Below are 21881 nucleotides of genomic sequence, written 5' to 3'. Positions count from 1 at the left end.
ATAAAACTTAATTGCAGGCTTTTTGCACTGTTGATAAAGGGATGCTGGGTAGAACCTTTAAACATAAAAGGGATGACGATGAGAGGCACACCTGCATCCAGAACTCGCCCGGGCCTGTCACGGCAGAGCGGCCCACCTCAACGAAGAAAAAGTTTTCGGAATGCCCGCAGCGCCGGACGTTCATGAGCTGCAGCACCACAGCTGCAGCATCAGAGTTAAGCTTGACAAAGTTGACGGTCTTGTCGGTTAGGCAGAGACGGTAGATGCCCACCAGGTTCTTGGCCTGACCCAGACCTTTGGGCCACACTTTGACCTGCCACACCTCTTTGAAGGCTGGTCCAGGATTGGGGACACCATAGTCCCCTGCTGCTCCTCCGTCCGTGGGGTTCTTACCTGAGAAGTAGAAAATGAGACGGTTTTAAAGAGCGCGAAGCAACACCACTGAAGTGCTGATGTGACCTTGATGCATCGAGAAAGAAGAGGAATACCGCCTCTATTTACCACTTTTTCCAAGAACAAGGTGCCATTATTTTGTGCACTGTGCTGATGTGCAACTTTTCACAGATTTTCAACCAGATCTGAGTGCAAAGTGAGCATGCATCAGCTTGTGTGACCGGCTCTCTACCTGCAGGCTCCATACCTGGGGGCCCTGTTTGTCAACCGCACACATACATACATACATACCAGTGTGGAAAGAGTCTACAGCTGCGAACAACGACAAACTGTTCTTGGAGGGAAATTAGGTACACTTAACAAGAGAAATGTCATCAAAAAAAGTGGTAAAAGGCCTGGGAAGGTCTTACAAGCATTGAGCGGAAGATTCAAAAGACTCACCTTGTCAACTCGTAAAATGTGTGTCTTTTCATTAGCCATTCCATTCATCCTTTGTGCATGTTCACACAGTGGGCTATTATTGGACACAAGGCTCTTGATGACTTACTTGAACACTTAACAACATTTGGCTGCTTATTTGATGGTTAACGTCTGTTTTTTGATCGGAAGCAGGAAATATGACCTCTCGTTTACTTGTAATCACAAGGGAGCTTACATCTGCTGAATGAAAGGGCTGCTCTTGAAGAAATACCTGAACATGACTCATGCACATGGGTGGGCCCAGCACTACAAGAAAACATCCCCAAAACACTGCATTGCTAGTTTGGATTTAACTCCCAACAAAGAGCTACTCTTGCTCTAAAGGGGATGTATGTATGGTGCTCCATTTTTAACATCACGGTGCACGCTGACCGCCGCATTCCAAATGTTGTGCGTTCTTCTCTTTCCCGAGCCTCTGCTGCAAATCCTTCAACGACAACCACATGTTGACAAGACGCCTGACGATGCACAGTGGATGCCACATTAGCCGTGCTTCAGCCGCTGGATTCGGCTGGGCAAACACTCACAGGCCAGCGTGTGATCGCAACACGGGCCGACCGACATGTCTCACTGTGTCGTTTTCCTGCTAAAAGATGGAGGATTGTTTGCAAGTTGAACCAAGAATAGATTGTTGTGCTGAAAGCCAGTGGAGTCTGTGGCTTCTTCACACACACACACACGCAAGATGACTCATTCAAGGCCATGGATGGCCATTTCATGCTTCTTTCAGTGAGCATCAGTCCAGTTTGCCTGCATTAAGATTTACAACAGGAAGGAGTTGATAGCAACGGGGATTTTTCTAGGGGACCAAGGGAATGGGGCTTTACACAAGATTGATGAGATTTTACGTGCAAAACGGATGGCTGCAAAGAAAACTATATGAAATGTTGATTGGGAGTGTGCAAAGTTAGGGTTTGCTTCAACGGACTGCCTTTTCGTGGGCTTGTTTTCCGTTTCAAGAGGCCACTCAATAAGACCAAGGAGGGAGAGTGTTGTTTGTTTGGAGGACAGTGCAGCCTTAAATCTCACACACACACACACACACACACACACACACACACACACACACACACCACTTTCATCCCACTGCAACTCAGGCTCACCAAAACCACTCAAAAAGCCCCAGAAACCTTTAAGAGGTGTCCAGTTGTACAGCATCTATCAAACATCCACTCTTGCTAGGTTACATAAAGCCAGGATTGATCCTTGGTAGAGTAATATGAATTATGGAGCTTTCCTCTGGGGGCAATAGCCTTCCCGGCAGTGTGCTGCTCGAACAAACGATGGAAGAGAACTGCTTTTTTTCTTCTTTTTCACTGGGTTACTGCACAATGAGTGTGCAGAAGAGAGCCCTGGGTGTACTGGAAGGCAATGAAGCATTTACCTTGAGCCTTCAGTGTGTGGGACAACATTCAACAACAACCTTGGGGCGTATCTTTTAACAAGAAAACAGGAGGCAGAGTTTTATAAATGAAGCTATAGAAGCAACACTAACATGTCAACATTGCCACAATCAGGTCAAGAGTTACGCTAGTCAGTGTTTGTTCTGTAGCATCCAAGATGATTCCAATTTATAGCAAATGTCATAATAGAATCCCCTTTCCTCACCAGTAAATGCGTCCTGCATTTCCAGCGTGTGACCTCATTGCCATAGCATGCTTTTTATGCCACAAAAACTGCAAAGTAGACTCCTTTTTCTGCTGCTCTCTACTACTTTTGCCCACATTCTGGCCTGGCAGGCTCTGTGCTTTTTCACAGCGGTGCCATGTTCCCCTTCTTGCCTTGTTTTTAACCTTGCCTATTGTGTCATGCATCTGCTGCACGTGTAATCTCGCCATCCGGGAGAACAGCGCTCTGCAGACACCAGCGTTCATTTCACATGTGGTCCGTGTTATCCAGGCAGTGCAGACGGCTGCATGGAAGGGAGAAAATAAAGGAGGCATCCAGGGATGGGACAAGCAAAAAAATAAACATGAAGCGAACCTCAAACTTGGGCTTGCTGGTTATCCTGGTGCTGAGGTAGTAAACATAGCATCTGCGAACAGAATGTTCCCAGAGTTCCTAGTATCTTTGGACAGAGAGAGGAGTAGCAGTCTTGCCAAATACAGTACTTCACAAATACTTGTAATTGTTGAGTACGCAACAATTCAGGTATTAATTTGAATTAGTCCACCTTTACAAGCTGCACCGTTTCATGGGAAGATCCAATTCCATGGGGCAAAGACAAACAGAGCATGTGAATATTTCATCTCACCTAAATTTAAAACACTCCTGAATTTTTAAGCTGCTGCGGAAAGTGGAGCAGCACAATGAAGCTTTGCATTCACAGCTTATGTGTACATCATAAGGGGGGGACAACGCAAATGCTCCGGGAAGCCAACCACAATCAATACATCTAAAACATTTCCATCGTGACTGCATGATTCTGCAAAAAAAAAATGTGCAAGATGTGATTTTCTGGGTTAGAATTGAGATTGCGATTCTCTGGGACAATTTTGTCACACACGCACACACTATATTCACATACTTTTTAAGAAATTATTATCATTATTATTGTCATTGTCTTGCTTCCAGAGGCCTTTCTCATGTTCTTCATGGGAAGTCCTGGAAGGACAGTTGACGGGGGACTTTCTTAAATGAAAGACTGAAAACAATCCATCTGGTCAAAAACATGGCGCGCTCGCTCACTCGACAGTACATTCATGCATGTAACAAAGGCAAAGTTTTAAAAAAAAACATTTAATTAGCTGATTAATGATAGTCAGCAAACCTTGCCGGTCAGGGTGAGTCGACTTCGTTGCCCTGGCGGAGAGGCTTGTCGAGGGATGAAGAGCGTGACAAGGAAGTGTCGGCCGTCAACAGGCTAACAACAGTGCAGCGCAAGTCTTTAAGTAAAATGGCGGTGTTTGCTTGTGATGCAGCTAGTTGAGTGAAATGGAAAAGATTTCTCATTTTGAATATAGGTTGCTTTGTATTTTTCCAGTCCCAGTTCCTATACATTTAAAGTTCCCCTGGTTGGATGAGTTCGGTGCGGAAGATGTGGCTCGGCAGCAACACATTACAAGAAGCCGATAATCATTCCCAAAACAGTCAGGATAACAGCACAAAGCCTGCACTGTGCCACCGGCAGCTGACACTGGAGACAGCAATTAGTGCCTAATTAGCGGGATGAGCAGTGCTTAACGTGGCTTAACGTTTAATCGGGCCATGCAGATCTCATTGGCCCGTGCAGGCAGGCACCAAAACACTCACACAGCTTCTTCATTTTTGCAGAATGAAGGACATTTACATCGTTTATGCATCAAGTTCCTGGATGAGCTGTGTTAAGCCTAACAGCTTTGCTGTGTATGTAAAAACAGATGTTTCCCAGCCAAATGGGGCAGCTTAAAAGAAAAAAAACAACAAGAATTCCAGTGGTAGGGCTGCGTCACAAACAAACGCCAGCCTGGCCGAGTTGGCTCCATTGCCAAAGTTTGGAGTGATCGCATTAATTAATTGACTTTTCTTTTGACTTGTGTTTATTTTGTGCATAAACGCACAGTTGATGTCATGTCTTTTCATACACTTTAATACAACTTTTTGATATATATTTTTTTTAAACATGTACTTAGTTTGATGCGACTTTTGACAGGTGTCATCTTACAAACGACCTGATCTATCTTGTTCTACTGTTGAGTGAGCAAGTGTGCCATGTTTTTGACTTGATGGATTATTTTCTATTTTCTAAAAAGGCCTCATCCTTCCAGAACATGACAAACGACCAAGTCTTTTTAAAGCAGTACAAGACAAGGAGGAGGCTAATAATAATAAGAATAACAATAATAGCAATAATAATTGAAAAAAACAGTGGGATTTCTTTCAAATGTAAGTACACGGCCCTAAACATGTGTGCGCCCATGCGTGAAAAAAATAGTCCCAGACGATCACAATATCAATTCTAAGAAAATCGTCTCACATTTTTTCTATAATCGTGCAGCCCTATCTAGCGGGACTTTGGCGATGCGCTGACATCGAGCCATCTTAAAAGAACAGAACAGCTGATTTGCTGATGAGCCAAGAGCTAATAGAGACCATAAGCACTCACGCAGAAGTCAATAGAAGTTTTATGTTGCTTGTGTGTGGATACAATTTCTGTCTTGTTTACAGCTGCTGCTGCAGCTCCAAATTTGGACTCTGCTATTTAGTTTTATTGAGGTCAACAATTCCTGAGGTGGTGCCGGTGCTGTGGGGCAATTTTCCTGGCAAACTCTCAGCGCGGACCACGCCTCTGCCCCATTCTGCCAAGGTTAAGCCTTTACACACGCCACTGACTCCTAATAGCTGAACAAATAGCTGCCCTCAATACTGATACTGTACTAGTCGCCCGAGAGGGTCTTACTGGACTCAGCTGAATAAATAACTGTGATCCGCATATCACCCTGCACGGCAGCGGCCTCATGTTTGTGTAATTGGCATCCGCCCGAGGAGAGCCCGTGTGAGGCTGGACGTTGCCTAGGACACTTTAGCCCACTTTCCCAGGCTCTCATGCGGCGCTTGACAGGCCACTTTTTTAGGCACACCTGCATTATCTCATGAGATATGCAAAGATAAACAAATACAAATACAAATATGCAATTAATTTTTAAATGACAATTTTTTTTAACTTAAACTGTATCATAAACAAAAGCAATCGCTTTTTTTTTTTTTACTTGTCTTTATTACGTGCATAAATGCACTGTTAATTGAATGTTTTTGACTTGAGGGATTATTTTCAATCTTTCTATTCATTTCTATGAAGAAAGTCCCTCCGTCAACTGTCCTTCCGGGACCTCCCATAAAAAACGGCACTGGTTTCTTTAAAGCCGAATAAGACAACGAGGAGTCTAATAACAATGACAATAATACTAATAGTGTGGTTTCTTTAAAACAAAAGTGCATCACTCCCCTGAACGTGTGTGTGTGTGTGTGTATGCATGTGTGTATGCATGTGCTTGTGAAAAAAAAACACATCTCAGAGAATCTCAATTTTGAGCAAGAAAATGTGATTTACTTCTTTTTTTTTCCAGAATCATGCAGCCGAACATTTAACAAAATGTACTTGAGTGGAGCTGTAGTTTCAGCACCCCAGTGAGTTAAAAGCGATATTTATTACCTCCACCAAGGCTATTTTCATTGTTGTTTGTTAGTAGGATTATGCAAAAACAACAACAACAACAAACACTGAAACGATTCCCATCAAACAGTGTGGAAGATGAATAACAAAGAAATTGCTCAATTCTGGTGTAAATCCGGATTAAGCTTCTATAAAGGAACATTTTGTACATGCTTAACACGAGCATTCATGTCAAATTGACATATTTCTTGAACTGGATTGTGCAGGTGTACCAAACAAACAGCACTCTACTGTTAGGAACACATTTGCAGCAGTCAATTATTTCCACGCTTTGAAAGAGTCTCTCTCAGCATCGCGCTGAGGGAGTGGCTCTCTCTGCACTCAAACAGTGCAGCATCTCTTGGCTGCGGGCCCCTCCAGCTTGCAGTCTGCAAGCTGTGAATTCTTCAAGTAGGGTACAAGTTCTTCACTGTACTGACGCCTGTGTGTGTGCGCATGGCACATACCAGAGGCTGGTTATTAGAGGCAGGAATCCTAACAGTGTTCAGTGTGTGTCAAACATATTTGCCACTGCAGGTTTAGGCAACGGTCGGCCATGACCTTTTCACTCTCCTCTTATTGAACTGCTGAAGGAGCTTCCATCATGTTTAGCTCTAGCCCAAAGACCCCGTGTATGAGCTCAGTGACAGTGAACATGTGGTGAGGGAGGGTGGGTGGATGACACTGGAGACACTTTTACACTTGATCACTGTCAGTAAGGCTGATTCCCTGAATGCAACACAACACTTCATGCGGCCTTACCAAGTGAGCGCCTACCGCAAGGGGTGTCCAAAATGCGGCCTGGGGGCCATCTGAAGCTCTCAGCTCGTTTTTTGTTGGCCGGAAGCACATTCTAATTACAGTCGTCCCTTGTTATATATGCGTATTATGATCAGAATTTGTCAGATCCCTGTCTCCATGATGCTGGCTCATCAAAACGTCTGATCCACTTGATACTGTTCCTCATCTCTCAACCAAACTCAGCCATCATCATCGTCATTTACAGCGGATACTACCACGTCTGCCGCTATTTCCACGTTTTTTTACATTCCCAATACCCCCCCTCACCATTAGCGGTGTTTTGCTGTGTGATGATTTTAGCATCCTTTCTAAGATAATACACTGAGTCAGACTGTTATATTGAGTAAATGACCTGCGATTTCCGATGGGTTGATTAGCTCGTTCTAGGTTTTCTCATAGATCTTGATTGGCTCCTGCCAAATAAAGAGCTACCTGGTCCTCACAGACCGGTGTGGCTTATGTACTGTATGTACAAATCTGTTTTTCTCTCTAAATTTAGTCGGTGTGGCTTAAACACCGGAAATTACGGAACTTTTAGCAAGTTAAGTTAAAATCTTGTCTCATCTCGTTCTCGTAGATCCAATCTCATCTATTGTCTCGTCTCGTGACACCCCTACTGTCTACATGGTTTGCTTTAAGCCGGTTTACAAAATTAAAAATATCAAAATGGCCTTCAGTGAGTAGGCTAACCTAGCATGATTTTGCTTTGAAAATGTGACTAAAATTATTACTGTAGCTCACATGGCCATGCTAGTGTACTGCACGCCTGCTAGCTGGCCCTGTGAGGATAATCTGAAATCTGATTAGCCCAGCCCAGTACTAGTTTAAGTGACATCGAGCCAGCACTGCTGATTCTGAAGGCCCTGGGCAGATTGACAAGGCAAAACATAGAAGTAAAATCTGATTGGACAAAAAAAATAAACATACATGTACTGCAACAAGTGCAGCTAGGAGACACGCTACAAAATGAAGATAATAGACTGTTGGGAATCAATGAATACAGTTTCATGCAACAAATACTAGACTTTGTTGTAAATGTCGGTCAGTGGTTCTGATAGTGTTTAGGCCAGCAGAGAAGGCTTTGCTGGCCCTGGCCAGACCTGTTTCATTAACATCTTTACAACTTTTGCAGCATTAATGTCCTTGATTTCTTTATTCTTCGCCAGGATGGAACTTATTGTTGAGGCGGCAACCGGACTAGTTTGTGTATGTTTGTATGTACAGTATATATGAATGAGCCTTACAGGATACTGTAGTATTGTGTAAACTAAGTATCGCGAGATTTGGTGTTGGGTGTGTGTTCTAAGATGGCTGAATAAACAAGCAATGTTGGGAGTAAAGGGGTCAAATACAACTACAGGTAAAAGGTAAAGTACAACCGCTAAATACAAGCAATATTGTACGATAACCACGACAATGTACGAGAACTGAGGACAAATTTTGGCGAAACTTTTCATTGAAAACCGAATCATACGATTACTGGGACATTTGAAAACCGAGGTTTGACTGGACTAGTATACAAAAACGTCAGAGGGTTGCTCACATTTCCACAAGCTGGCAGTATCCGTCCACACACAAACACACATTCCGTACAGGCTCACATAAACCTGCTAAATACTCGACAATAGCGACATGCACACAAACACGCTGGTGTTAAGACAAGCAAAGTGTCCCAGCTCAGGCACTTCCCTAATCAGCCGCTTTATGTAACACAGTAACGGGTCATGTGTGAGGAGCACCTTGAACCCTCTGGTTGTCGTTTGCCCAGATTGCGTCATGGAGACCCTAGCGGCGAAGAGGAGAGGGAAGGTTGAACAGGTGACTCGCTATTGAGTGCCCACGCTATTGCCGCGACAGCTGTGTTTACACAGTGGCTGATAGAGTCCAATTGAGGAATGTTTGGACACATGTGACCTTTTTTTTTCCCCCCCTTCACGAACCTGCAGAAGGAAGAACTTGCTAGGAAAATCGGGGGAATGTTCTTTGAGGTTGCTTCCCCACTTTCCTGGAATCTGTGCTTGCACAGATATGACAGGCAGTGTTTCCCATACATTCATTTATTTATTGGAGGCGGGCCACCACGAATAAATGTGGTGCTCCATTTTTTTTTGTTAGATTTGGCACTACCCGTTCGGCCTTGCCAATACAACACACCATCACCAAAACACAACTGCGTGAAAGAAATGCTGCACGTTCATTGAACAAAACAGAAGTTAGCCAGGCTACCAGGGGAGCCAGACCTACACTGACACTAGCACCAAAAATAATTTTGTAAAATATTGTGGCGTGTTTAACACGTGTTTATCAAAGACATTAAAAAAATTTACCTTTTTATTACGTCTCTTCAAAAGTCAGCCAACTTTCTTCTGAGCGTGCCGTTCATGTCTTTAAAGATGGACATCCTGCAGGTCTGGCAAACTTGCTTTTTGGTCCTTCAACTTGCAGCATTTCTTTCATGCAGTTGTTTTGGGGGTTTGTGTGTGCTCTGGGCATTTAATCCTGCAGTTTATGTAATTGTAGCTTTTTTTTAATTTGCAGCATTTTCCCATTGCATCAGTTTTATAGTGTGTGTGTGTGTGTTTTGGTTTTGGATCATATTAATGATAGTCAGCAAATATTAAAGTTTGGACGTTGCTGCGCGTTTGCTCCCGTGAGCCACCGGTACCCAAATACTCATTTGAAATGTTCTAATGTGGGTGTCTTTAATTTTATTTCTAGAATGTGTCCCAGGCTGTAAAAAAAAAATAAAATTGTAATCCCACAATTGGTTCCTGGGGTCCACTTTGGACACCCCTGCTTTATGAGGTCTTCAGAAAGGGCTGCAGGCAAACAAGGCAGACAGAGTGTGTGACGTGGGACTTGAGGGGCCAAGGGGGAAGCCCACATGAAATCAGCTACTAGCAAACGTGACAAGTCATCTTCAACATGTTGACACTCTCCACTGTAAACAAGTTTTTGTCAAAGCTGTGAATATATCACCTTAGCATTCCTCAGATCTCTTCTGTTATTTTGCTGTGCAACCACACACACACACACACACACAATAACCCATGCACATTGTGGAAGATTAGGAAGCGTGTGCTCCACTACTAAGTGTGTGCGTGCGTGTGCGTGTGTGTGACTTACTTTTGCACTGCAGGTCCACCATAGCCTGGTACCACTCATCCTGGTCCGCCTCGTTCTCGGCGGCGACGGCGAAGCTCTCCGCCCGGGTGTAGAGCACGATCATGTGCTTGTTCTTGGAGTCCGCCCGCTTGTTAATGTTGAAGCAGGTCTCCAGCGCCACTGCTTTCTTCGGGACGGGGGCCTTGCCGCGGAATTTCTTCTCGCTCTCATAGTACTCCAAGCGGGCCGGGCCGCGCTCCGAGCCCACCCGGAGCACGAAGTAGCGCCGGTGCATGGACTTCTGCTTGCGGAGGTAGCCGCTTTTCCGCACGTCCTCGGAGTTCGGGGTGTCCCCCGGGCTCTCCATTACCCCGCGACCTGCGCTGTCCACCTCGCAGAGTGTTACGTTCAAAGTTGTGGTGGCGCTCATTCAAGCATCTCCCGGCTCTCGGCGCCCTCCCTCCCGCTGCGCCACCGCCATGTGAGGAGAAGCCAGGCTGCTCTGCTGGCCTTGTTGTTTACGTGCTCCTCTTCCTCCTCCTCTTCTTCCTCCTTGCAAGTTTAGTACACGCGGTGCACCCCCCACCCCTTCCACGCCACTCCACAACTATTTACTACGAGTGGTTCCGAGCGAGCTTTAATCGCATTTACTTGCACGTAGGTGAGCACAAGACACGTCTTGCAAGCGCCTGTGGGTCGAGCCGCCACTGCTCGAACCCGCTCGGATCCGTGGCTGTGGAGCTGAGCAGCTACTGTGGACCGCCGCCGCTGTCACTCAACACTGTCCTAGTAGTAGGGGCGGGCGGATCGATCCAAATATCGACATTATCGATACCGGGGTAGTATCGTTACCGGACTGATATTAACGCCATGAGATCGATATTTTTCGGTTCTCTTCTATGTTTCTTTTTAAAGATATTTTTATAGAAACTAAACTACAAGAACAAATGGTAGGTTTTACTTACAAATAAGTGTATTTTTGCTGGCCTAAAATGTTTGTCCAGCGTTTTATTTTATTTGTATTATAATCACGATCAGCAAATTAAAGGCAAAATCTCAAAATCTTCCAATGATCTTGAAAAAATGTCCAAGTAAAAAGCAACTGTATCGGCAATACTGGCCCGCTGAAGAATATGAATGAGAGCCAATAGTAGTGTTTGCTTTTGTTTGCTTATTTTGCACTACAGTATTAACTTTATTTTACTCAAATTGTATTTAATAAAAGGGAATCGTTGTATTATTTACTTTATATTGTTGTATTCATACATTGTTAAACTGTTCACAAATACAGTACGTGTTGGTACAAATATAATGCATACGGAGTAGCGAGAACCTAAAATATTCGCCGTTTCTCGAAGCCAGTGAATGCAACAATGTGACGTATGGATCATAGTGGTGTGAATTCCATCCCTATTTTTTAAAAGTTATTTATGTAACATGAATGCATTTACCTTGTTCTTTCTGAATATAACTTTATAATTCAAATATAAACAGTTGAGGTGAGGCAAGCGAGCAATAAATCTAATAATAGCTATCCTGGTGGCGTTCTGCCTTTGCAGAGTATTCCTATGCAGGATGCAGTTATGCAATGTGCATCCCAAAGTAACCTCCAGCAAGACGTGAGGAAATAGACAACATGCGCCCTCTGCTGGTGAAATCCATCCCTGCAGTTGTCCCAGAATGTGTACAGTATGTTTTATCTGCATGAATAAAACTGCTTTATTGTTGCAGTTCACGACTTTTCGCTTTTGAGTTCCAAATGACAAGACTCAGAGGCAAAGTCATTTAAGGAGCAAACGAAGTTTTATGAACATGAATAACAATTCTTACATGACTCCTTGATGTTTTTGTCAATGCTTTCCTTTTTGGCAAGAAACATTTTGGTCCAGTAATAAGAAGCACAAACATTTTATCCATGAAGTTATTTTGGAGCAAACGTTTACATTCAGTAGCATTTTAGCCCTCAAAGCTCATGCAGCCTGGCAGTGGGTTTTTAAAAAAAAAAAAAACATCCTTGAAAGCAAATGAGACACAAAAAAAGACAACCGGTAACAAATGTCTTAGCTTTTCAATGCTTCTGCACATGCAACAGGTGGCTTTAAGGCGGCAAATTAGCATTATTACTAACTATTCAAAGGAAGCCACTTAGAGTGGCTTTTTCAATACTGACGGCAGGTTATCATTATTATTCATTTATATTTTAAGCAGGGGGATGAAAGCAAAGTAGCAGCAGCAGCAGCAGTTTGCATGTAACATGTTAAAAAAAACATTTGTTCACTCCCACTGAGGCCTGAGATGGTGTCTACTAGTACCCTCCCATAGAGACATAGTGAGAGTCAGGATTACATTAATGCATTTTATCCCCCTCTTAACACACACACACACACACACACACACACACACACACACATGCACACCCACACGGGTAAACACAGAAAAATAGGAGGAACCTAAGAGGAAAGGAGGGTACGCATGCCCTGCAAACCCTCCATGAAAACACTTGAGAGGCATTAAAACTGTGGTGACTCCTGACTTTTCCAGAGATGGACGGGTCAGATGAAAGGGTTTCGTGACGTTGCCCGACTGGGGTAAACGTTCCCCTGAAAGACACACGGAGGCAGTGCGACAATGAGACACATCGCCTGTATTTGGAACGCTGGTTAGCACACTACTCACTGTAAACGGGTTGACCGACATGGGCCGAGGGACTTTGGGCTGCGAGTCGGACGCAGGGAAGGCGGCAAAACCTGAAAGAAACAACAAGACTGAAGTCTTCAAAGTGCATATCAGGACTCCCCTATTTTGTATATAATGTCAATACTGTACCTTTTACAGTACATCATCAAATGACTAATATAGTCATGAAGTCATAAAATTAGAAGTTCAAACAGAAGCAATGTGTTTATGCCAGTCAAAGATCCACTGATATGATATATGACAAGAGCGCTCTTTAAAATCTGTATTCTCCTCTTGGCCGACATGCTTGAATCCCGATTGGTGAGGGGGTCAAGGCTCAGCTCCAGTGGACTATTTATTTTAGTTATTGTAGTGGACTATTGGTCTTGATTTTTTTCATGACTACTTTTGTTGAGATGAAATGTTTCAGATAAATATGGCATTTTTCTATAACTTACATTGCATATTGCAGTATCTGTCATATTTTGCATGTACGTACAGCGGCATCACCTAAAAGAAGCACAATGAGCTCATTCATTACACGAGATGTGACCTGACATTAGTTTGAAGGAAAAGCTGTTGCTCGAATCGGCTGTATCAGTATCGGAAATGAAATGCAGGACAATATCAGTACAATATCAGAGAGCGGGGAAAAGCCAATAATGGGCATCTGTAATTATATACACACTCGTCCCTCGCTACATTGCGGTTCGAACATCGCGCCCTCACACTATAGAGGTTTTTTAAAAATTAATGAATTAATAAATGATTGCTGTTTTGTTGTTGAATATCGTCTAATATTAGTAAAAACAAAATTGCATAGTTACAAACAGCGGTAGTAGAAAAGTTTTCTACACTGGTGTCTAGGTGTCAGTAGCGTTACATCGATGAGAGACATGAGACACTAGCCACCAGGAAGCACGCTGTCAATGCTAACGTGTGAGTCTATCTTATCTCATTTATGGTTAAGATGGCTTATTTTCTATTATTATGTCTACTATATTGGGTAATACAAGTTTAAAAAGGTGACTATAGGGGTGTTATTTAATGTCACTAGGGCTCTAATAATGGTAAAACCCATATTTGGAAGGTCATAAATAGGTTTTCTCTGCTCCAAATATAGAAATATTCCATTTATTAATACTGAATGCTACTTTGAATCCTACTTTGCAAAAATTGCAGAAACTCACTTCACGTGGTCGGGTCTGCAACCAATTTACAGCGATAAACAAGGGGCAACTGTATAGCCTAAGACAAAGCTTTGTGTCATTATTAGCGTTATTAGTATCAACATTTCAGCTGTTTACATTGTGGCTTTTTGTGCTATTTTTTCCACTTTTGCTTTTTTTTTTGTATTTAGCCATGGGCTAATAAGAAAGCGAGCCGCAAGCAACAAATGGCCCCCGGACTGAACTTAGAAACCCCTGCCCTATATTGAGGTGTGCACAATTATTAGGCAGCTCTTTCCTTCCAAAAAAGAGATTTAAAAGTCGAACACTGGATTAAGTCCTTCAGCGGGATGCAGCACCAAATGAAATTGATCATATAGAGTGGAACCTTGATAGCGTCATTAATTCATTCCAGAGGTTCTGACTCTAACCGAAACATACTCTAAAAGAATCGATTTTTCCCATGAGAAATAATGCAAATCTAATTCATTTGTGTAAAATTTCGGCGTAAACTGCAAAATATGCTAACCGAGGCGTACGCTAACCAAGGTTCCATCGTACTGGCAAGCGATCACAGAACCATGTGGTTCTCTTACTAATAGCTTTCAAGATGACAGGGCCCCATTCCTCATCTGACTTAAACCCTACTGAAAAACGGGAGCTTTACGGTGAAGGACAGCAGATACCATTGGCTTCCTGGTTGGTGGCGACCTCTTGATGAAATGAGGAAGGCGGCGGGAAAATCACGCTGGAGTCACCTGGAAAGATGACACGAAAGGATTTGTCATTCTTGTTAGGTGACTGATTTGAAAATATCGATATCAATACACATACATATATATATATATATACAGTATATACATATATACACATACATAAATACACATACAGTATATGCATATACACTGTACATATGTACTGTATATACACATATACATACATACGTACATATATATACACATATATACATGCACATACATATATACACACATTTTATATATATGTATATATATATATATATATATATATATATATATATATATATATATGTGTGTGTGTATGTATATATATATATATATATATGTATATATATATATATATATATATGTATATATATATATACACACACATGCACATATATATACATATATACATACATATACACATATATACATACATATATAGACACATATATATACACACACACACATATACTGTATATATACATACATACAGTACATACATGCATATCATCCTCAGGATATGGTCCTGAGGATTACTCTTGGGTGGAACGCAGCCTTATCTTGGCTCCCTCTCTTATCACCAAATTCCATGCTAAGTTCCCTGATAAGCGAGGTAGGCCGCTACGCAGCGTGGCTTGTGTTTCTTTTATTAATTTTATGTTGTTATTTTGGCTCTTTCTTCTTCTGTTTAATTATTTACCGAATAATTGATTTAAAGTTATCAATCTGACCTGACAAACGCATGTAAATACAACATGACGAAATAACTTGACGATTATCTTATTTAATGAGGTATTACCTGTCATCTATTATATATGTATCTGTTAATTACATTTGTGTTAGTTGTATCTGCGTTGATCCTATTCATTATACGTTTGTCAGTTGTGCTCCTGTCCTTATTTATTCTTAATTCTTTTCATTAATTAAGGTACTATCATGAACCTTACACTTATTTATTGCCGCACAAGGTTTGTTAACTTTACGCCTTTTTTTATTACTGAATACGTTACAAACTCTTAACTTTACTATAACATATTTATCCTTTTCTTTCACAATTTGAAAATTGCAAACCTGCTACATGTAAAACACAGGAAGTGATCAAATTCAGCAATTGCTGAGACGTAGAGAAAGGGTAGGATTAAATAAGCCACGCCTCTTCCTGTTCCTTTTCAGACATGTTGAATTGTGCAAGTGTAAACCATTACTGTTACGTAAAAAGACTTCAGAATGAGCTTCACACCATTGTTTGTTGTTGTTTAGGTGGGCGGACATTGAGAATGGACAAAGAAAAAGGGTCTCACCTCCTGGGGGGCTGCTGAAGGGGTTACTGGGGGACAGTGCAGTGGGCTGCTGGGAGGCGGCGCTGGAGCTGAATGGGTTGGGAAAATCTGACACGCAGACACACACAGGAACAGCTAATTGACAGTGTCAGGCTACGTTACATAGCAGGGGTCCTCAACAGGCAGCCCACAGGCCACATTCGGCCCGCCAAACACCTCCCGAATAATGTAAACCATTCAGTCTAGCTAGAGAAGTACCCGTTCATGAAGTACTTTGTCTGCTCTGTAGGTGGGAAGAGCGAGGCGTATGTGGCAATGATGTAGCAGTAGAAGAATACAGCTCACAAACAAATATGGTGCTATATATCTGCTTCTCACAGAGTCTACCGGGAACAATTCTGGCCCTAGGACAAACGTAATTGAGGACCCTTGCTCTATAGATTGATTGAGGAAGGGGCTGCTTACTTGCAAATGTCTGCGAGCTGGACGCAGTTTCCACTCCTGGGGAGCTGTCAGAAGAAGAGGTGAAAAAGTTCAATAAAAAACTTTGAAAAAAGAATTTGATGATGTGATGGATCCTACCTGGCAGGAGTGGAGCTGGACGACAGCCTGCTGACAAACAGGCTGCTGTACTGCGGAGGGTCAGCAGGGGGAACTGCAAATAAATGTCACACTTCCTGAGGAGAAACCTAAGCATGAAATGTGACAATCTGGCTTCCTCATCACATGAGCGTAAAAAAAGCATGCAGCTCCATTTTAAACAGATTAAAAGGAGTCAAGGGGATCCTATGAAGGCAAAGTGCGTGATGTGGACCAAACAACAATGAGCGTAATTCAGCTTTGGCATTTGGAGGAAGGATGTTACGCAATCCAGCCGAGCTGGCTGTGACAATCTGGATCACAAACCAATCCTTCATTAAAGCTAAACTTTCCACTACAGCCACTATTTGGCTGTGTCGTGGCATGACCGATGCTTGTGAGAACACAAAACATTCATACCTGTGTCAGAGAAGACACTGTCTAGGTGGGACACTGCGGCATATCGGTCCTGGGCGTTGGTGCTCTGCTGAGGAAGAGGATTCTGAGCTTGAGGGTGTTTCAGCCCGCCAAAGTCCAAGCTGAGAGATTTGGGAAAAGCCCTAAAGGGTCCCGTAGTCCCCGAGGACGACACGGCTCGACCTGCGAGCCACAAAACAAGGTGTCCATACAACTTACTGGCAACACAAAAACATCACACACTGCTACAAACAAACTGAATTTAGTTCACTTTTATGGCGTGCCGACTAGAGATAAATACCATAAATGCTCCAGTTTACCACTCTATCCAATTAACAGCTGGCTCTCCTATGCATGTTCTACAACAACAAATATCCGCCGGGGTCTCATAGAAACCTTTGGAGAATTTTTAAAATTAGCTCTACAAGATGGCAGTAGCTCCATTTATAGTATCATGTGTGGTCAGCATCCAGCAGCTTTATCTAGCTCGGCATTACTGTCGTTTACATCGGACTCACAAGCGCTATTAGTAGTTCGGTCCTTACCACTATTATTATAATTGGTTCGACTGCTGCTGTATTGTATATTATAGTTCTTAATAAATGATCACGTGGTCAAAGACCTACATTTTCCTTTCCACTTTCCATGAACTCCAAACCTTTAAAGTTAAAGACTTAACTTGTTATGCATCATGAGTTTTCACATTCCTCTCCGATTATCGCCTGCTTCCAATTAACACCCTGCTCCTTCTGCGGTTTCAGTAAATAATTACAGCATTTACAGTATGTTGCTTAAGAAGCAACAGAACTAGCGTTACACGCTATCCAACGTTATGCTATTGCTTTCGCGGTAGGAGCAACTTGAGGTTTAAGTTTGAATGCAATAAAGTTTGCAAACATGTTTGTTGCAGGCTCCTTTACAAACGTCTAACACATAAATGCCGTGCAACATTTTAATTAAAAAAGCAAAATGCATGTTGAGCCAATAGCAGCCATTAGCCCACGGAGCATCCTAGCAGCAGTCAGCTGACGAATAACAGATGATCTTAGATAAGAGCTGTATTTGCGAACATACCTCAAATTGTGTGCTTGTGCGGTGCCCTACATATTTATTTTAAGTACTTCTACGCCAACGTGGTGTGAAATATTAGCAGACCACTGCAAACCACAAGCAGCAGCCGCAGTCTCCTAAAAATAGCCAACGCTAACGCGTAACACTGGCAAGCTGACGTGCATGTATGTGATAGATGGGGGAGCAGAGGTCTTACCTAAAGTGAAGTGGTTTTTGAAAGAGCTACTTGCTACAAGGTGAGAAGACAGACGGGATATTAGACTTTTACTCAGAAAGGACATACTGTAGAGACAAGGAGGCAGTTAGGATGCACACCTGAAGGCCGTGGGAGGGCGGGGAAGGAAGGGCCGTGGTTTTGACCCCCCATGGCTGACGACTGTGAGCCGGGGCGCTGTCTCTCAATGCTGCACATGTTGTGGTCTACAAGAGAAGGGTAAGACACAGAATGAAGTTTCTCACGAGGTTGACAGAGCAAGATGCAAAAGCTTGGCATGATACCTTTCAGAGAGGCGTCTCGGAAGCTTTGAGAGCGCGAGGGCCGAGCGGTGAACACGTCAGCCCGGACGTCGGCAGGAGAGGCGGCCGGGGCTCGATCCCACGGCGCCATCTGGGACTGCAAAGTAGGAAAAGACGGGTCGCAGCTGGTCACACCTCCAACACGCTTGCCAGTTAGCATCTCACCAGCGTCCTAGCGGGCCTGTTGGTGGGGGGCAGGCTGTGAGGGGGGGGTTGCCCAACCAAAGCACCATGAGCAAGGACGGCCTGGACCCCTGGACTCCAAGGACCCTCCATGTCTCTGCGGTTCTTTAATTTGGAAAAATGCCTGGAAGAGAGTGAGAGTGCTCCACTTAGCTGGGGTCAAACTTCAAAAGGCTTACCATGTGAGCACCTCACTGACTATCAAGGCTTCTAATCAAACACGTCACCATTTCTTCTTTTCGTATTTGTCCTGCAGGAATTCTTTGAACTTCTGCGAGTCCTTCATGTCGGAGCAGCCGTCCGTCTTGGGATCGAACACGCACAGCCAAGTCCTCCTGCCCACCTGGTGCGCACAAACAATGCAGAAGAACAACCAACGTGCATCATGAAAACAGCTGCACGCTTCCCACTGCTCACATACTGTTCAAACATGCTCTCGGTCTGTGAGCAGCATACACGTGAAATGACAGATTTCAAATGCTCAAGCTGTCTATTCCATTCGCTGCCCTGCATTTTTGCCAATTTTTTTTCTCTGCTTTAAATAGCAAATAATTACTTTTTTGTGTGTCATATAGGCTCCAGCATACCCCCGCAACCCTAATGAGGATAAGCGGCATAGAAAATTGATTGATGGATGGAATATGTGTCATGAGTGGTCAGCATACAGCTTCGTCTACCGCTGCACAGGTTTTAAAATGTTGCTACTAAGCATGCACCAATAAATCGGCCTGTCGCCAGCCCCCCAAAATTAAGTAAAACGGTGCCGAATGAACAGCCGATCTATCGGTGCATGCTTAGTAGAAACACTTTAAAGCACCTGCAGAGGTAGATATAACTGTATGCTGACCACTCATGACACTTCCAATGCAGCTACAGCCATCTTGTGAAGTTAATAAAAATGATATCAGAAGGTTGTTATGGCTACAGATGTTAATGCCAATGCCAAAGATCCCAGCAGTTATTTGCTTTAGACCAGTGGTTCCCAAACATTTTAGTCGCGTACCCCTTCAGACATTTGACTTGAAGCCATGTACCCCCTACTGCTGCACACTTAAAAAACATAAACCATTTTTACATTTCATCAATTTGAAATACTAAACATGATTAATTGGTTAAATAAGTATTTCTGGTTCAAAAATGTGAATTGTGCATGATCACATTTTGATCAAAGTTTTACAGGAGCACTGATAAATAGATAAGATGTGAATTTCTCTTGGAGATGAATAAAGTATCTAAGTATTCGTTCTACATATCTTTTTACTTCAGCCGGATTTTGGGATCCTTCCCTTTAAATGGGTTGAACTTGAGCTTCACTTTTGACCACTTGCAATCACCATGATTTCAATCTGCATATTAATTTGATACCAACTTGAAAGGGAAAGTTGTAGTATCCAAAGCACAAAAATACATACAACCAGCGATAAAGGCTTCTTTTCAAGGGGAATCACCACTCTCTCATCCTGACACGCAAATACATTGACAGGTTTTCACAGTGCGGGGATTGGAACACCAATATAAGTTAAAACCTTCAAGATCAAACGCTCTTAAAACACAACATAATCATCAAACTTACTTACTTACTCATATAACTCACACAGAGCAATGAAGAACTTCATGCCTTGTCTCCTTCCTTCTGTCTGCTATGACTGTGCGTTCCATGCAATGAGGCATTCAGGTGCGCTCGTGATTTTGAGTATTAGGCACTAATTGTTTTTCATTTTTATTCATGTTCCCCCAATGACGTCTGGCGTACCCACCTTTGGGAACCTAGGCTTTAGACCCATAGATTTTGCACTTAATTTAACAGAGGTGTTAATTGGAGCATTTACTGTAGTCCTTTCATTTCAGGTATAATGCATGCAAACACACACACACATGCACACACACACCCACACACACACTTCCTGGCAAGCAATCTAATAAAAAGCACTCCATCTAAAAGCTTTAATGCAACACATCAGCCATAATCCTGAGAGGATGGTGGTTTGTTTGTTTCGTTTCGGACGCTGGAATGGGAGCATTAAACTAAACTCATGAATTATGTTTGGGACGCGGAGAGTGTCACTCACCTCGTTGCCATGGTTTTGGAGGAATTCCACTTCCTGCTGGGAGAATGTCGTCATGGAGATTGACTTAACTCTGTGCGGAGGATTGAGGCCTCTCCTGGGATTGATGGTTTCAAACAAAAACACAAAAGCATGTTGGCGTCATTCGTCAAGAAGAGGACACAGCACGTCAGGTGGCCGTGGAAATAGCACACAAGTGTGTTAAGTGTGTGACACCCTCATCCATGCTAAACACTAGTGTTGGACATGTGCAAGATTGGGCAATAACAACAACAGAGTGGTCCAAGCCGCCTTCCTGTGGAGTGTTGGGACTGAACATGCAAACACACACCCACGCCCACACGCGCGCGCGCACACACACACACACACACACACGCACTGGAGAGGAGCCTGGTGGAAGGAGAAAAAGAAACAAACCTGCAGCAAATGACTCTTTTAAATGGCTGTGGAGAGATAGAGAGTGTCAATAAGCACATTGCAGAGTCAGCGTGATGAAATGGTCCACGTAAAGGTGTCATGGTGGTGCATGGTGCAGTCTCAGGGCCTGCTTGCGTCCACTTTGCTCCACTATGTCCACATTGCTACAAATAATAAAAACAACACTCACAGCATTCCGGAGCACGACGTGCACACGAAGCTGCCCACGGTCACGTCCGTATAAGTCACCCCGGGCTGGTTGCACTCGAAGCAGTGTTTGTTTACTCCGGACTGGGCCAGCTCGCGGACCTTACGGGCGCAAATCTCCTGGTTGTCCCGGTGCTTGCGGTTCGACATCGTGGATCCGACCGTGCCTGGCGTGGGTGGACCGCTCCGTGTCCGGGCTCTCCTCCTCCGCCTCCCACACGGGCCACTTCACGGCCGCATTGTGGAGGACGCTGCTCTGCTGCTTCGCCCTGTTGTGACAGGCTGCAGGGAGGCAAATTAGACGGAAGGCGCTACACACATACCGGACACACACTCAAAATAAAAGCCTACGACAGGATGTGCGTCAAAAGGGAAATTCAGTATGCATCATGTACATTGTGAGTATATTGTTACCGAATCTTTCATTCATTTAGTTAACAGTCTGACATTTTATTATTTTTGGACACGTCTGATTGGTCTCATGGTAATGGTTTAGTTTAATTGAAACATGCATACAAGGTCATGTACGCTGAAGTACATCACGTGATTACTTTTGCACAATTCAACATGTCCGAGAAAGAGTAGGAAGAAGTAGAGTTTATTCAATCCTAATTATTCTACGTGTCACAACAATAATCACTAATAGT

General features: G+C 43.3%; 2 protein-coding genes across 6 annotated transcripts in view; both read right to left on the bottom strand.

Annotated features, from left to right (window-relative positions):
- si:ch73-335l21.1 (insulin receptor substrate 1-B) overlaps positions 1 to 10675 on the bottom strand; it is a 44067-nt gene extending 33392 nt beyond the window's left edge. For both annotated transcript variants that reach the window (XR_008573860.1, XM_054800798.1), the window contains exons 1-2: positions 9932 to 10675; positions 92 to 393 (exon numbers count right to left, since the gene is read on the bottom strand). Coding sequence is in view for 1 of the 2 variants with exons in the window: in XM_054800798.1 (XP_054656773.1) it covers positions 92 to 393; positions 9932 to 10340 (711 nt within the window). In the remaining variant the exon portion in view is untranslated. The remainder of the gene's footprint in view (positions 1 to 91; positions 394 to 9931) is intronic.
- A 1016-nt stretch (positions 10676 to 11691) lies between these two features.
- On the bottom strand, positions 11692 to 21570 carry agfg2 (ArfGAP with FG repeats 2). 4 transcript variants are annotated; one of them, XR_008573861.1, is made up of 15 exons: positions 21218 to 21570; positions 20614 to 20707; positions 18772 to 18887; positions 18527 to 18668; positions 18344 to 18458; positions 18161 to 18265; positions 18042 to 18074; positions 16778 to 16957; positions 16361 to 16433; positions 16244 to 16287; positions 15800 to 15886; positions 14442 to 14513; positions 13045 to 13096; positions 12587 to 12657; positions 11692 to 12510 (listed from the first exon to the last, which is right to left on the bottom strand). XR_008573861.1 is itself a non-coding variant. In XM_054800801.1 (15 exons), the coding sequence occupies exons 3-15, from the start codon at positions 20665 to 20667 to the stop codon at positions 12463 to 12465; spliced, it is 1140 nt and encodes a 379-aa protein (XP_054656776.1). In that variant the 5' UTR covers positions 20668 to 20707; positions 21028 to 21053; positions 21218 to 21366; the 3' UTR covers positions 11692 to 12462. The 4 variants fall into 4 exon arrangements, 3 of the variants coding, with proteins under 3 accessions (XP_054656776.1, XP_054656774.1, XP_054656775.1); XM_054800801.1 differs by lacking the exon at positions 13045 to 13096 and adding an exon at positions 21028 to 21053 and having other exon boundaries at positions 21218 to 21366; XM_054800799.1 differs by lacking the exon at positions 13045 to 13096 and having other exon boundaries at positions 21218 to 21566.
- Positions 21571 to 21881: the final 311 nt, after the last annotated feature.

Source organism: Dunckerocampus dactyliophorus, chromosome 15 (assembly GCF_027744805.1).
Source record: "Dunckerocampus dactyliophorus isolate RoL2022-P2 chromosome 15, RoL_Ddac_1.1, whole genome shotgun sequence".
NCBI classification, from domain to species: domain Eukaryota; kingdom Metazoa; phylum Chordata; class Actinopteri; order Syngnathiformes; family Syngnathidae; genus Dunckerocampus; species Dunckerocampus dactyliophorus.
This window is presented reverse-complemented; position numbering and strand designations above follow the sequence as displayed.

Bases quoted from the DNA above. Each gene is read 5' to 3' on its own strand.
- agfg2 (XM_054800799.1), bottom strand. From the start codon at position 21,384: ATGTCGAACCGCAAGCACCGGGACAACCAGGAGATTTGCGCCCGTAAG. The intron at 18,888-20,613 runs GTGAGTGACACT...TGTGCGCACCAG, and splicing joins TCCAAAACCATGGCAACGAG to GTGGGCAGGAGGACTTGGCT. The intron at 16,288-16,360 runs GTAGGATCCATC...TTCTTCTGACAG, and splicing joins TCCAGCTCCACTCCTGCCAG to CTCCCCAGGAGTGGAAACTG.